This window comes from Engraulis encrasicolus, chromosome 16 (assembly GCF_034702125.1).
Source record: "Engraulis encrasicolus isolate BLACKSEA-1 chromosome 16, IST_EnEncr_1.0, whole genome shotgun sequence".
Taxonomy (NCBI): Eukaryota; Metazoa; Chordata; class Actinopteri; order Clupeiformes; family Engraulidae; genus Engraulis; species Engraulis encrasicolus.
This window is the reverse complement of record NC_085872.1, coordinates 34,281,273-34,297,587: the sequence shown is the minus strand read 5'-3', so window position 1 is coordinate 34,297,587 and position 16,315 is coordinate 34,281,273. Positions and strand designations below refer to the sequence as shown.

Below are 16,315 nucleotides of genomic sequence, written 5' to 3'. Positions count from 1 at the left end.
GTCCACACCAGGCTGCTCTATTGATGTATGGCTTTGTCCTCCCCGGTCACCCCTCCCTTCCCCGGCCAGACTCCCCCGCAATGCCTGTTCTCTCGGAGAAGAGAGCGAGGAAAAAGGAGAAGACAGAATGGCTCTTTTCCCATTTATGACTCTCTCACTGTAATTGTCTTTTGTTTCTCCCTCTCTCTCTTTCGATCTCTGTTTCTCTTCCATCCCCCTCTCTCGCTTACATCCCCTCCTATCTCTCTCGGTCTCTTTCCCTCTCTCTCTCTCTCTCTCTCTCGGTCTCTTTCCCTCTCTCTCTCTCTCTCTCTCTCTCTCTCTCTCTCTCTTTCAGTGGCCAGACGTTATCCTCTGTTTCTGGGTCGAGCCCATCGCTCATATGTGCGTCAGGAGCCACTGCATATCCAGAGTGTCCTCAAAGTGAACCGAACCCTGTACATCGGCGGCAGGTGAGCAAAAATGCATCCACACACAAAATTTTACTTACGTGACAATCATACGGATATCTGAAAAGAGTCCGTGCTGACACGTATGGCCTGAATAATTGGCCTTGAAACAATAGGCAGGCTTTGTGCTTTTGAACACTGGTACCCAAATGTGTCTTTGAGTCAAAATGCTGAATTTCGGTGGGATACGTGATCTCACTCCACAGAGGCCGTCTCAGTGCTCTTCAAAGTAACGGAAAAGAAAGTCTGAAGCATCCCGCAGGGGTTCACACATGGTCCTTGTTATGGTTAACAGTCGGAGTGAGGGCCCTGCGGTCGTTGAGGGACGGGGGGTGGAGGGCTCTGCTCCCTGCCCTCAGTCCTCTGTGAGACCCCTCTCATAGTCTGTCTCAGTCAGAGCTCCATGGCTCCATGGAGAGTAGAGAGAGAGAGGTTCCATTGGCCCATTGTTTCCGGGTTCTATTATTGCAAGGGGGAGGGGGGAAATCCCCCTTTAGGCAGACCTAAGGACTGTTCTATTCAATGCTAGGAGTATTATGACACGCCCCTTTAGGCAGACCGGAACCTGGTCATGTTAGGATCCCATAGCAACCTATTACATTGGCATATCTCTATATACTTAAAGAATCTCTGGCTACGGTTCTCAGAGAGGAAACCCATTGACAGGCTTCCCCTAAACACAACCAAAATCCACTGTAAAGTTACACAATCCTGACATTTGACCAAAGAGGGGATTGCGAGAGAACCATATCCAGGCCTGCAATGAGGGTGTTTAATTTATGGAGTAGTTTCCATAACTCAAGCACAATTTACACACTACAGTATTTAAAAAGATCCTAGATAAAGTACAGTGACTATGAATCAGTCAGCTGACGTTTAGGTGGAGAACATTCCTGGACTCACTGAACGCGCACACAGCCAATATACACTGTAGCACTCATGGATTTCAAAGAGTTTTAGCTTCAGGCAAAGGATAAAAGATACATTTGCTCAAGCCCTCTATGCACACAACCCGTTTTTAACAAAGGTAGAAAATAATTCTTCGACTCCAAGGCTATGATTTCCAGCCCCTTCAGCACGCCGGAGAGGTTCATTAAGAAGTCAGGAATTGATATTCCAAGGGGCAGTCCCTCATTTGCATCATATCAGTGGCATCGCCTCACTTCCTTCAAAGCCCTCTGATCGCTCAGCCCTCCTTTGAAACATGACCAGGGTCACCAACATCCTCTCCCTTCAGTAGAGTGAAGGCCAGAAAAGACGATGATGTTGACGCCTGTCAAGGCTTGCTCTTCAGAGTCTGAGTCAGATGCTCACGTGTATATCATTATCACCCAACTGCAGTAGGCCAGGGGCGAGCATACAAAGTAACAGGTCTGACCAAGTGCAGGTGCTCAGCATAGGAGAAAATGATCCTGCTGGGGTGTGAGACCCTAGACAGCGACCCTCAATGCAAACCTTGCTGGGCCCCGATAAAAAAGAATAACTCAAAATTATTAGTTTGGCTGTGTGACCCAAACCGGCTACATGCTGTAGCATGACAATGCAGCGCCACCTTTGTGTTCTTGTGTTTGTGTCTTATATTTAGCAATAATACCTTTTCCACTTTGGTAAAGCAGTCAAATGCCAGCAGCGCATATTGTCAACAATGACCGAGTATAATCATAGTGCATAAAAGTCCTTGTACACAACCCTTCAGCTGTCCAGGTGCAGGTATAAGGCAGGAAAAAGTGATCAATATGAAAAGCTCAGTAGCCTCTTACTGCAGCAGGGGTCGCCGGCGACCCTATTCACTTGCTGAAAATGCTTAACTACATCATAACAACATTGCTGTGACATTACAGAGAGCCATAGTGCTGCGCTAAGGGGTTAAACACCGCACAATGGATACTGTTGTTTTTTCCTCTCTATTTTTTAGACACACTGGGCGAAACGCGTTCGTTCGCTCCAAAAAAAATTAAGAGAGAAAAAGAACAGTATCCAGTGTGTGGTGTGTAATGAGAGTATATTTTCATCTTTTAATGGGGAGGTTTGGAACCAAAACTCCAGGCCAGGGGACTTGCTGTCTGAGAATTTTTTTAACTGGAACCATATAGTTACCAATCAATGAATCATTTAAAACATTTCTATTGATGTAAGTAGGAGAACACAATTAAACCCTTTTTTGCACCATTTCTCAATCCTATTTTTCTAGGAGCTGTTCTTGCTCATGCTTGTGTGAAGATGAATACAAAGTCACATGAGGAGAGGATACTTCATCAAGTGGAATATAAGCAATGTTTACCATTGTACAACCCCAGAGATTCTAATGTAGCTGAAGCACTCAGATGAAATGAGCAATAATGTGTTTAAATTAATGGTAATGGTCTAGCTCTGACTTGCAAGTTTCTATAATTAGCATACTATCCCATTATTCATTATCACTCGTGATGTTGGAAGTGAACGCAAAGTGCAGGCACTTCTCTTTGTGAAAGTGGCGTTTCTGCGTGGCTGGCTGTGATTATAGTGGATGTGACGTAGTCATGATGGCTAAAGCATCTGCTGCTATTGCAGGTTACACCTGCCACATCTCTGTGGATGAGACAACCAGACTTCCAACCTGATGTAGAAGTCCATGGTTCTACATGTAATATAATGACTGGCAAAAATGCACTGCCACCTCTCTTCTTAATATCATTAAATACACACCGTTGTTTATTCACCAAAGATTTAATAAAATGTCCTAATCAATGATGGCTTACACATCTAAAAACTATTGACGTTATCATCGCTTATAATGTGGTAATATAGTTCATATATCCATATATCATTTGTTTTATTGGTCACAATGTGTCACCCGACACTTACCTTTACTGTTGTCTCCATCTAATAGCTACTCGTAAATTTTACCAGCCTATTCCAAGAAAGCTGACCAGCACATTTACAGATTTCAACATGGCCAGCCTATATCTGCCACTGAGCAAGGCCTTAAAGAACGATTCAGTATAGACAATGCACATTAAGAGTTTTGGAGCCACAAGACTCCAGTCCAAACCTCTCATACCCTAGGGTGAGCTCCTAGGGTGAGCTTGCTTCGTTACCAGGGCTAGACTGGCCATCTGGCATAGTGGGCATTTTCCGGTGGGCCCCGCTCCCTCGTGGGCCCCCATTTTCAGAAATGTGAAAAATAAAATGAAAAAAAAAATTACAGGAGGGTGCAGGGCCGACCGGTGAGTCAGTTCTGCGCCACTATGTATGAGGGGCCCCTTTAAGCCAAAAGTGCCCGGGCCCTATTTCTCCCACAGGCCAGCCCTGTTCATTACCTTTTACAGAGGGCATGACTGAGCGACGCCCGTCTGCAGCCTGAGTGAGTCTCCTGCATCACTCTCATCACAACACTCAGAGACGTGACGTCACAGCCACCACAGGAAATGCTATTGAGTAGCCATAACTCAATATGGCCACAGATCGATACGTACGTGCTGTATGAGAATCCTGCTGCATGGGGGAATTTATAGAGCCGCTAATTTCACTGGCCCTCCGCCCATCACAAGAGTATTCATGAATGCCATGATCGGAATCTGTCTTTTAACAGTGAAACATACGACATACAACAATACATTCCTCAGGAAACTAGTTTTGCCATCCAATTCGCAAAAAAATACCAGTGTGTGCGTGTGCGTGTGCGTGTGCTTGTGCGTGTGCGTGTGCGTGTGCGTGTGCGTGTCTGTATGTGTGTGTGTGTGTGTGTGTGTGTGTGTGTGTGTGTGTGTGTGTGTGTGTGTGTGTGTGTGTGTGTGTGTGTGTGTGCGTGTGCGCGTGCGTGTGTGTGTGTGTGTGTGTGTGTGTGTGTGTGTGCGTGTGTGTGTGCGTGTGTGTGTGTGTGTCTTTGCATGCACTATGCGCATCAGAGTGTTGTTGAACAAACCGTGTTGACTCAAAAATACAGGAATATGGCTTCGAAGTGTCATCACTATATTCAAATATCAGTATGCCACTAAATCAACTTGGAATGATACAAATTATTAGAACAGAGTGAAGAATTCCTTTAACTTTTTAAGCTTTCATGTAATTTCAGTGTTACAGTAAAGACAGCATCTTATTTATTTATCTATGTATTTATTTATATTTATATTTATATTTATATTTATATTTATATTTATATTTATATTTATATTTATATTTATATTTATATTTATATTTATATTTATATTTTATTGAATGTTCCTACAAAATTGTAGGTGCAGTCTTTTGCCTTAGCACAGCAGAGTTGGTGGTACTCCAGTCCCAAAGTCATCTGGGATCTCCCCAATTAGCTCTAATGTGGTAGCTGAGGGAGTCACAGCTGATCATGGCAGTGAGCGATAGCTGCATTGTTAGCTGTGAATGCACGTCCCCTTGAGCACTAATGTGCAGATAGGGCCCAGGGCATGTTTGAGCTTGTGCTGAAATCTCATCTTATGTCTTTTGTGAGAGTAATTTAGGGCCCTAATGAAGATTAAATGCAGAGAGAATTCTGCTTTTTGAACTGGCGTGTGATGGATTTAACAGTGTACCACCACTGAAGTTGCTTTCTTTGTTCCTACCACTCCTTTCCCACCCACCTTTTTCTCTTGTGTGTTCCAGAGATGACCTTTATAGAGTAGAACTGGACAACATCGTTGGGGATGAAATGTTCTACAGCAAGGTGAGCTGCACTTGCATTTTATTCCAATTCTAAGCAGCACACACGCACGCACGCAAGCACGCACGGACGGACACACACAGACACACACAGACACACACACACACACACACACACACACACGCACGCACGCACACACACACACACAAGCACGCACGCACATGCACAGACGTGATGTCATTACTTGTCTAATGAGAAAAATTGATTGGTCTAATCTCCACTCTGATCTCGTGCTGCTCTTTTCATCGCAGAAGAGAACTTGGGAATCCAACCGAAATGACATCCGCATCTGCCGAATGAAGGGCAAGCAAGAGGTGAGCCAAACGCCGACTTCATAAGCCTGGGAGGATGTGCAAGAGTTGTGCTTGCACTTATGATCGGAAATACTTTGATCTCATCCTTCAAATTCACCCGTCTATGTAGGTTCAAAGACTAATTAATTGTGATGCTGCTGCAGACGTACCCCTCTTTAAGCTTGGCTGAACTGATTATCACAGAAGATTAGGATTTCTAAGTAGTCTACAAACTGGTTACAGTAATTGCTGGATCATTACTGGACGAACTGCGAGATGTGAAGAAAGGCAATTGTCAGAGGAGTTGTCATTTGGAAGAAGGACTGACGAGCTATCTCTCTTTGTGTGGTTGTAGAAAAAATAATCTTGAGACGATGCTATTGACATGCAAAGCCACAAACAGTCTCTATCTTTTGCTTCTCCTCAATCGTTCTGAATTGTTTGTTCACAGTCCTTGTGTACGGCAGGAGGTGAGCCCCACCCAGTTTGTGGTTGCACATGGAGTAATCTATTTAAATGCCATTTTAGTGATGTAGTACTGTGGGCGAGCTGTCCAATTTTCGCATTCCTTTTTTTTGGGCTGGCTATGCAGAGGTGTTGAGAGGTGACAGCATGCTACTGCCTCGCTGCATCCTGGTGGCGCACTAGTCAGGCCAGGAGCAATACAAATCTAGGGAACTCCTCCTACTTTGTCGGGAAGCAAACAACCAGTTAGCAAACCAAGGGAGGCGGGTCAACAACTAATTGTTATACTCTTGGTCAGACCATGTCTCGAAGAGATTTGAAAGTCGATGATAATCAGGCTAGAATCCTACTGCCCTCGCTGCATCCTGCTAGACCAGACACTTGGGATGCGTTCCAATATGCAACCTTGCTTCCTCCACTTGTGCTTGTGGCCTCGTACCAGGAAGTAATATGTCATGATGACATCACTGACAACAGCATTATATTTCAATATCTTGCAAAAGCTCAATTGTAAAGTCTTTTTCTCATTTGCAATTGGGATGATGAATGAAAAACAGTCCCCCAAAAGTTGTTGTGGCTAGGCTGACAGCTGGGAAGCTTTATTGTTTTCTCCACGGAGGAGGGGCCAGGAGGCGGGGCGAGGCCACAAGCACAAGTGGAGGGGGCAAGGTCGCATATTGGAACGTACCCTTGGTCCACATTTACTCCTCTCCTCCACCACCTCGGAGTAAAGCATGTGGAATGCGTTATGGCATAAGAGCCACGCTGCCACCGGGGCCCTCCAACCCTGGTGATTAGGCTTTGATGCGTGTCTGACAAATCTGCCTGTCTTTTCTGGTTCAAAGGCTAATCACAGAGGTAATTATAGAGCACCAACCCTCCGCGGCAGCTTAAGTGACATTTCTTTTTTTTTTTTTTTTTTAAAGTGGGGAGCTCTAAAGCGCATGGGGCTGAACTTCTCGTTTCGTCATTTCAGAAGTAGTTTACAAATTATGGACAGGCGTATCTTCCCACTCCTGTTCACTATGTAAGGTTCTACTACAAAGTAGACTCCTGAGATAGCCCTGGGCTGTTTCCCACTTTTGTATAGGTTGGGGGGGGGTCTTTTTGTGTACTTCCCACACCGTCTGTCTCTGTTTCAGAGGTGACTATTTTTTTAATTGGTCCCTAAGACAGTCACTTCACATGTCTTTGTGTGTGTGTGTGTGTGTGTGTGTGTGTGTGTGTGTGTGTGTGTGTGTGTGTGTGTGTGTGTGTGTGTGTGTGTGTGTGTGTGTGTGTGTGTGTGTGTGTGTGTGTGTGTGTGTGTGTGTGTGTGTGTGTGTGTGTGTGTGTGTGTGTGTGTGTGTGTGTGTGTTTGCATGCACACGTGTGTGAGCGTGGAGGTGGGAAAGCGGGAAGAGAGAAGCTGCAAGTGCCACAGTGGTTGAGACACCTGTGGGTGAGACACAAGGTGATTTCTCCATTTTAAAAATGCATCGCCTTCACACCGGAAAAATGACACCTGACATGAGATCTTTCTGAGGGTGAGACTTCATTGTATTTATGAGGCAAGAGAGAAGGGAGACACAAAGGACAAATTGAATGAGAGAAGAGACAGCTCGAGAGAATTAGAGCGAGAGAGAGAGAGAGAGAGAGGGATAGAGAGAGAGAGAGAGAGAGAGAGAGAGAGAGAGAGAGAGAGAGAGAGAGAGAGAGCCTGCGCGAGAGAGAGAGAGCGTGGGTGTGGGCGAGAGAGCACATGAGAGAGAGAGAGAGCGGGAGAAAGGGGGCAGACTGAGGGAGGTTTTTGCCCCCTTTGCCAGAGAGGAGAATGTTCCATTTATCTCTAAGAGGGATGGGGCAGCGGCTGGTCCTGATGAAGCTCTCCTCTCCTCTCCTCTCCTCTCCTCTCCTCTCCTCTCCTCTCTTCTCCTCTCCTCTCCTCTCCTCTCCTCTCCTCTCCTCTCCTCTCCTCTCCTCCTGTGTCCTCTCCTCTCCTCCGCCTCCTCTCCTCTCCTCTCTTCTAATCTCCTCTCCTCTCCTCTCCTCTCCTCTCCTCTCTTCTCCTCTCCTCTCCTCTCTTCTCCTCTCCTCTCCTCTCTTCTCCTCTCCTCTCCTCTCCTCTTAGCCCAGTACTCCACTAGGATAAGCCATCACCTGCTGCTGCCCACACACCGCACCGCACTGCAGACCTGCACAAAGTAGCTTTCACATGACTGTACAGTACCAACACACGTGCAGCCATTGACAGTAAATAGAATGGACGCCAAATCAACGCTATTTGCCATTCAACGCTTTGAAGCCAGATTTGGGAACATTCCAACTTACATTCCACCTTAGCAACGCCAAACGCAGGTGCTGATTGGACAACAACAAGACTTCTAACGGTCAATCAAACCATGTTCTGATGCTCATTGGTCAATTTAACTTTTAATATCTCTCTAAAACAAAACATCACCACAAAAAATCACCACCCTGGTAAGTTGGAGAGCAAGGGGACCTACTAGTTGAGCGAAAAATTATCCCCCTGGAGTGGCATTTAAGGGAGATACAGGGTTTTATGTCTCTCATAGGAATGAATGGGATTTGGCCATTTTTTGGTCTTTTTGGGTCCAACCTTGGCTCCAACTTGGCTTCAACAATGAAATAGAATTTTGGCCTCCATTCTATTTACTCTCAATGCGTGCAGCACACATATACGTAATCCCCACACCCCACACACATACAGTACACACTCACATGAATATGCACACACACACACACACACAGGCCGACACACACACACACACACACACACACACACACACACACACACATACACACTCACACCAATGTACACACACACACACACACACACACACACACACACACACACACACACACACATTCACTCATATGCTTGCGCTACAGTAGACACATTCACACAGTGGGCCGTTTTTGCCACTGGACAGGCGCTGTCAGGTGTGATTTAGGGGCCGTTTCCGTAAAGGCAGCCGTAATTAATCGCATCTGGCTGCTTGATCTGGGCTGACACGCTCTGGATGGGGTGGGAAATTCAATATCGTTATTCTCTCCTATTCAAATACACACACACACAGTCCTACCAACACGCACGCACGCGCACACACTCACACACACACACACACACGCACACGCACACACCCCAAGTCCACCGACCCCCAACACACAAATCACACTTTTAACAGGATCAGCGGCAGTGCCAGTTTCAGCAGAATGCAAATATACATCTCTCTGGCCATCACCATGTTCCCTCCTGCTGCAGAGGACAGAGGAGTGTATCAGCGTGACTAAAAGAAACACACCTAGAGTGCTTGCTCACACACAGACACATGCACACACACTGAGATGCACATGCACACGCATGCACATACGCACACGCATGCATGCACATACGCAGCTTCGTGAAAAACTGAGAAGCGACAGCGAGGCTGCTCATCTTGCACAAGCACCTCACTCCCATTAACGACGAAGCGATGTAGTTGCCCGGTAAACAGTGAGCTCAAGTCAAACGAGCCCTTAACTTTTCTGACGGAAAATCTAGAAAAAAAGCGAGATGGAGGCATCCAACGAACGGCTGCATCTGTCTTGCCATCCTGGCGGCGTGCGTGCGACCTGTGCCATCTGCCTGGCTGTTTGTGCTGAGTCATCCTAGAGTCGGACTGTTAATGGCCCTCTCCCCCTAATGAATCTCCTGGCTCAGCTGGGACTCACGCCGCCGGTCTGGGCGCAGGGTGAGAGGGAAAAAGATTGCCTTGCCGGGAGGCCACCGGAGCGGCCATCTCATCACTGCCGTAATCACGGCGAGCGGAGTGATTGCCTCGGCGTCCTCCTTGATGCATCACATTGGAGAGAGGAGCCTCGCTCTGCGTCATGCTGCCTTCCCTATAATGGGAGAGCCTCGTTCGCAGTGCTGACTGGATGTGGTGACGTTACTTTCCCATTTCTTTAATTTGTGCAGTTGTCTATTATTATTATTATTATTAATAATAATAATAATATACGGAACATGGACCAGTCATGCTTCAGTCTCTCAGTAGAAATTGCATTTCCCCCTACCATTTCCCTTACCATCGATCACCCTGTTATTGCCTTTAACCAGACTGAGGTTGTCACCAGATACCAAAGTTACAATGAAACCATTGATCTACCCATTTTGTTTTTAATTGAATATCTCCTGAATTGAAATAATGGGAAGAGATTAGGTGTGTTGTTGGACAACCAACCGATGGGTGAACACTGAACAGGGTGAGGGACAAGGGAGGGGGCAGAACAATGGCATTTCAAATGAGCAGATTACATGTCATGTGACCAGCGACTGGGTAAACTCGGATGCACAATTAACTTCAGCATAGGTCACCCCTCCCACCACTTATAATTTTTCAAGTTACGTGTTCCAGACCATCTGTACGAATGACATTAGTATGAGGGTATGGTATAGGGATGCAAATGATCGATTAATTCATTAATCGTTAATTGATTGACCTTATCGACCGATTCACGATGAATTGATAAGTGCTGGGTTTCCCCCGGAATCTCAGTGTTTCCCGAAAAAAACTATCAAATCTAAACATTTCAATTAAAAATTGAATATACTAGTTTTAAACAGGGGTGGAAAAGTAACTTATTACTTTTACTCAATATTGTACTTGAGTAGCTTTTATGAATACTTTGTACTTTTTAAGTATTTTTTAAAATTAATACTTTTACTTGTACTTGAGTACATTATGACCCAAGTACTTTACTCAATTACACTGGAACCTGGCCTGAGTACTGAGTAAAAAAAAAATGACTGAGAGACAAGATGCCATGCACAATAATGCCACAATCCGCCAGAAATGAAAGATTGTGCAGGATGGCACACAGCATTTCCACTATTTTACTATCTTGTATCAATGTATTGGATGATGGCTGGTGCCAAGCAAGAGATAGAGGTTATGGAGGACGATATTCAAGAAAAATAAACATGACATTCTCAAGAGGAAAGCTAATTAAAAGTAACTAAGTACTTTTTACTTTTACTTGAGTAGATTTTTAGATAGGTACTTTTACTTTTACTTGAGATGTAGGCAATGTAAAGATACTTTTACTTGAGTACAGATTTTCTGTACTCTTTCCACCTCTGGTATTAAATTAATTCTACTTAAATTCTTTAATTCAAAGGTCATTTAAATATTCCCACTATTTACACCCCTTTTCACACACACTCTTTTCCTGCCCATTTCACCTGGATCTCTTGTTAGTGGAAATGGCAATTAATTGTGTCTTTTAATTAAAGTCGATTAATCAATTAATTGTTTGCATCCCTATTATAATAAGACCAGGCTACTGTAAAACCAGCATAAGACACTACTGGCAGAGAAACAATGTCATCCCGACAAGCCTTGCACTACTGACTACAAGAGGTCACGGACACCAGATGAATGGGGACCATCACAGTGTTGCCTATAGCGTGGGGTGAGAGCATGCAGTTTTGCCACCCGCGATGTAGCCTAGTCTCATCTCATCTAGCACCGTATCCACCCGGAGCCTCGGACACCGCACAGCTGTCTGCTTTGTAAAGCGACGCGTCCAACTCTCGCCTCGATCGACACATCTATGGACAATCTGACATCTATGGACATTTTCTATACTACTGCTTATTTATTTAATGTGTGTATTTATGTTCACATTTTAAGTCTTATGATCTCTGCACGGTGTGGAGTTGTACCAGAACCGTCATTTCACTACAAGCTGTAACCTTGGTTATGGCTTTGTATGTGACAAATAAACTACTCTACTCTACTCTACTGTTGAGGGTGCCGGCAGACCCTGTTGTAGCTTTGGCCCGAGTGCTTCACGTAAGATCATCAGCGCTTTATTCTCTCACACTGCTTCCCAGCAGAGAGTTGTTGAGCTGAAATTATAATGTTTCCACTGTTTATTGGGCTTCCTGTAAAAGGAAACAAGAGCCAGAGAGCTTGTGATTTTGCTGTAATGCAATGCGGAAGTGCCAGGGATGTTATAGAATTTCTTTTATGTGATAACTCTTACCTCCAGCCCCAGCACACTTTTATGTTGTATATTTTTAAGAGATATTTCAGTGTGTATGTGTGTCTGTGTGCGTTTTTCTCTGTATTTCATTGTGTGTGCTCACCTGCGTGTGTGTGCGTGCACGTGTGCATATGTTGCGCGTGTGTGTGTTTGTGTGCATGTGCGTGCGTGTCTGTGCATGTGTGCGTGTGTTTGAGTGTTTTAAACCTGTTGAGGGTGACAGATGTGAAGCATCCACATGGGAGCACATGGCGAGTGTACAGTATCTCTGTAAAGTGAGGTTGCACGCAGCCACAACAGCTTAGCACTCAACCGCTGCACCGCTTTTTCGGCTTTTTTCCCGTCTCTCCCTCTTGCAATGACAAACGTCAACAGCCCTCTGCAACAGCACTGAAACACACTGTAATTTATCCCGCCCCTTCAGCGGAGTGATGGAGCGAGCAGCGCCACGACAGAGGGTAGCAGTAGGGTGTGCGGAATCGGAGGGAGAGAAAGTGACGGTGGGGAAAAGAGAGATGAGAGAGGCTTATGCCAGAAAAGAGGGACGGTTGAGTGTGTGAAGGTGCAAAAAGAGAATTTGAGGGAGAGAGAGAGAAAGAGAGAGAGAGAGAAAGAGAGAGAGAGAGAGCACACGATGGATGGAACTTGGGGGGAAAACAGGAAGAGGTAGGTGCAGGGCGCAGAGAGCAGTGGCAAAACGATAGCAGGCTGGGAGACGAGAGAGATGGCGGGAGAAGGGAGAGGCGGCGAGGCAGAGAGGCGGCGAGTTGAAAGGCTGTGCCTGTGCTGAGTTTCTGCCAGGCTTCACAGGTGGCGCTTTGTCAGGCCTGTGTCAGGGTGCCTGCTGCTGATGCCTGGCAAACAAGAGGGACAGGGGGGGGGGGGGGGTAGGGGGTGGAGAGATAGCAGCGGAGCAATGGAGAGGGAGGGAGAGAGATGAAGTGAGGGAGTGCGATGTGTAAGGGAAAAGGGGTGGAGCCAGTCCTGGGAGAGACACACTTTTTGAAATGAGGGCAGTAGAAATAGGCAGAGCAGTGCCAGGGAGAGGAGGAGCCAAAGAGCCAAGATGTATAGGGGGTGGGAGGATGAGGAGGATCTTACAGCGGGACTGAGAGAAGTAGGGAAAGAGGTAGAACGAAAGGGAGAGAATAGGAGAAAAAAAGAAAGGCAGAGTTGTAAGGCTCACCAGCTTTTTTTTGACATAAAGCCAGTCAGTCAACGGCTGAGTGTAACTGCAGGTGGGATAGGAGGACATCAAGTAAGATGTTGCTGATCTGAAATGAACACATAAACCACCAGACAGCACTGTGTGTGTAGCTGCAAAAGAGATTTGGGCTATGCAGCAACCTCGTCAGAGATATTCCTCACCCCTTGGTCCACATAGAGTCTATGGCTCAGTTGCAAACCATTTTAGGTGGGGATGAGTCCTTCGGTCAGGTCATCCACGTGTAGTGTGTGCATTATATTTTTTACTTAGTTACTTGACAGCTTCTGCTGTTGTTCATGGCTTTATTAAGCCTGTTGTCTGTGTTCTAAGTGTGACTAACATGTAGTTATTTCTGAGTCGTGTAGTCTCTGAGTATCATATAATTCAAGGCAATGCTTAATTGCCCATTATTTCTAGCAAATGGCATCTTTTGTCTACCCATGTCCACAACCCCAAGAGGAATATTAAAGTAGTACTACGGCAGTGTTGTCATGAACCATTACTTAGGCCAAAGAAAATCGTTCTTTAATGTCAGAAAGATAAATAAATTGGAGAGTCTGCCTTGTTTGTGATATGTAGAAAGCCTATTTAGTATTTTGATCCAAGTTATCAGCAAAGGGGCCCTTTGGCAAATAGCTTTTGTCATGTCGCCTTACAACCGGAAATATCAATTGCTGTAATTTCAATATTTCAGCAAGTCTATATGTCGGGTAACCTATACCATACATTGGTCATCCAGCATACAAGAACACACTGAATGTGCTTTAGTCAAATAAGAAAACCTTGATGTGGAAGACAACTGTATTGTACTGTCAAGTCAAGTCAAGTCAAGTTGGTTTATTGTCAATTTCTTTACATGCACTGGTCATACAAAGAATGTGAAATTACATTTCTTGCTTTCCCATGCAGACATAGACTAATCTAGGTAAGGACATATACAGTATAGACATAGACAGTACTCATACATGGACATAAGACAGTATGGACATAGACAGTGCTCATACAGACATTTAAAGTGCAAGACTGGACAACAGAAGACTTGTAGAGAACATACATTAAGAGGAGGTAATTGTTGTGCTTTTCCTAAAAGTCCTTTATAGTAATGACATGGTGCATGGAGCATTCCGGTCAGATTATTTGTCTCAATTTTCAGTGAAATCCATTTCAGTACAGGGATGCTCTGATGGGAAAATGTTGTGCCCGTAATGCTACAAAAGATAACTTCTCTACATCCATGAATATGACTTGCTCTGTTACCGCTGTGCACCAAATAAATAATGCTGACACACAAAATAAGATGTCCAAAGTAAATATTTACACCTCACACTATAGCTTCCTGTCCCTTCAGTTTTCTTTCTTTTTGATAATCTCTCTCTCTCTCTCTCTCTCTCTCTCTCTCTCTCTCTCTCTCTCTCTCTCTCTCTCTCTCTCTCTCTCTCTCTCTCTCTCTCCCCCCCTCAGGAGGAGTGTCGTAATTATATGAAAGTGCTCCTGAGTCAGTATGGAGGCCTCTTTGTGTGTGGGACCAATGCCTTCAACCCACTATGTGCCAACTACACGGTAAGTATGGAGGGAAGCCCGAATTCCCTTCCAATTTCACACACCGGCACAGCAGCACTCATCATCATGAGCTGGAGATGAGGATCAGGCTTGGATGTTTGGGGAGGTACATTTTACAGGTTCAAGTCACTGAATAGTGTGCTGTATGTGCGTGGAAGTGGGACTTTTTCACCTTTCAAAAAATGTATCGCAAAATATATAGCAATTGGCTGACAATATATCAGATGCAAATGCAAATTATTGCTGCAGGCAAGTGCAGAATATGAATGTCTTCATTTACAGGCCTGCTTGTACTGTATGCTTTCAGTTACTGTATGCTCAGACGTCTTGGTGTCTCCCATTACCAAAACCTTCTCAACACTCCCACACCTAGCAGATAGCCTTGTTACATGCAAAACATTCGGTAATAAGTGTACATGGACGATATTGGAATTATGTTGGAAGTAATGTATGATTTACTTCCAACATAATTCCAATATTGTTCATGTACCCTTACATTCTAATCAAGATAATAACCTACTGTACCTGCACCCAGTAGGTCACGTTGTTGAGTATGGCAAATGTATTTGCACCCTGAGGTCATTCTTTCTTACAGACCATAATTTGCAGAAGAAATGTTTCTTAGTGGTAGTGACCTTTTCACTGTAAGGGAGTTACTTTCTCTCTTCATGACAGCTGCTCCACACCCTCTTAAGCAGAGACATGCTAATTGACTCCCAACAATGCGCATGCAGTACTGTTATCCACACATATGGTACTCGTTATATCCAAGCTTTAAATTTTGACATGTGTATCAGCTGCTTTTATTCTTGCACTCTAGATGTCAAATGTTTTATACGGAAATGCTGCTGCCTCTCTGCACTAGAACTATAGATTTTGACTATTGCAGCTGGCATATATCTCTATCTATTATAGTAGCACAGAATGGGACCAAGCTGGCAATGATGGCTGATTCAAATGGAATTAATGAAGTGTAGCGGTTGTGGTCATTGGCTCCGTTATGAAAACTCAAAATAAAACATCCACATTTTAATATCATCTACCCATATGGCGCAAATGTTGCAAGCGTTTTGTGAAATGAGACTCTCACAGTATATCATTATTTTGACATTAAATCCTCACCAAGGCCGTTTTGTATGTGGATAATTCGTCTTGGCTCCTTGGTTGCCTCCCCTGTGTTGATTGCCTCAGTCACAGTCTCTAGGGACATTTTTTTGTTCCCTTTAAGACCTGTAGATTCATAAGAAGCATGAGTCAGAGATAATCAGTAATCACTATTTGGCCCTCTTGTTGCATGAAGCCTTGTCCATATTGTATACGGCCTCGGCTTGTTGACACGACATGCACATTAACAAGAAGCCATGCATACGTGTCCTACCTGATTATTTTGCCCATCTGGCATAATACCTGCTGGATAATGAGACGGAGAGATAGATAGTCATCATAGATGTGCCCTCAGGAGAGGCCAGTTTCCAGTTCATATAGCAGCACTCTAGAAGCTACACATTGTCTCAATGAGGCAGCTTCTGATTGCCTCTACCTGAGCCAGGCTTTAAGTGCCTACCCAGGGAGAGGTTGATTCATCTAACCTGCAAAGGTCCACTGATTGCAAATGACTCCTGTCTACTTGAGAGGTAGAGTACTGTAG

General features: G+C 44.8%; 1 protein-coding gene across 1 annotated transcript in view; it reads left to right on the top strand.

Annotated features, from left to right (window-relative positions):
- Positions 1–16,315, top strand: part of sema6ba (sema domain, transmembrane domain (TM), and cytoplasmic domain, (semaphorin) 6Ba) — a 95,752-nt gene that overhangs the window by 48,354 nt on the left and 31,083 nt on the right. Inside the window, exons 4-7 of the mRNA XM_063220428.1 lie at positions 338–452; positions 5,052–5,112; positions 5,361–5,423; positions 14,569–14,667. Coding sequence (XP_063076498.1) covers positions 338–452; positions 5,052–5,112; positions 5,361–5,423; positions 14,569–14,667 — 338 coding nt within the window. The remainder of the gene's footprint in view (positions 1–337; positions 453–5,051; positions 5,113–5,360; positions 5,424–14,568; positions 14,668–16,315) is intronic.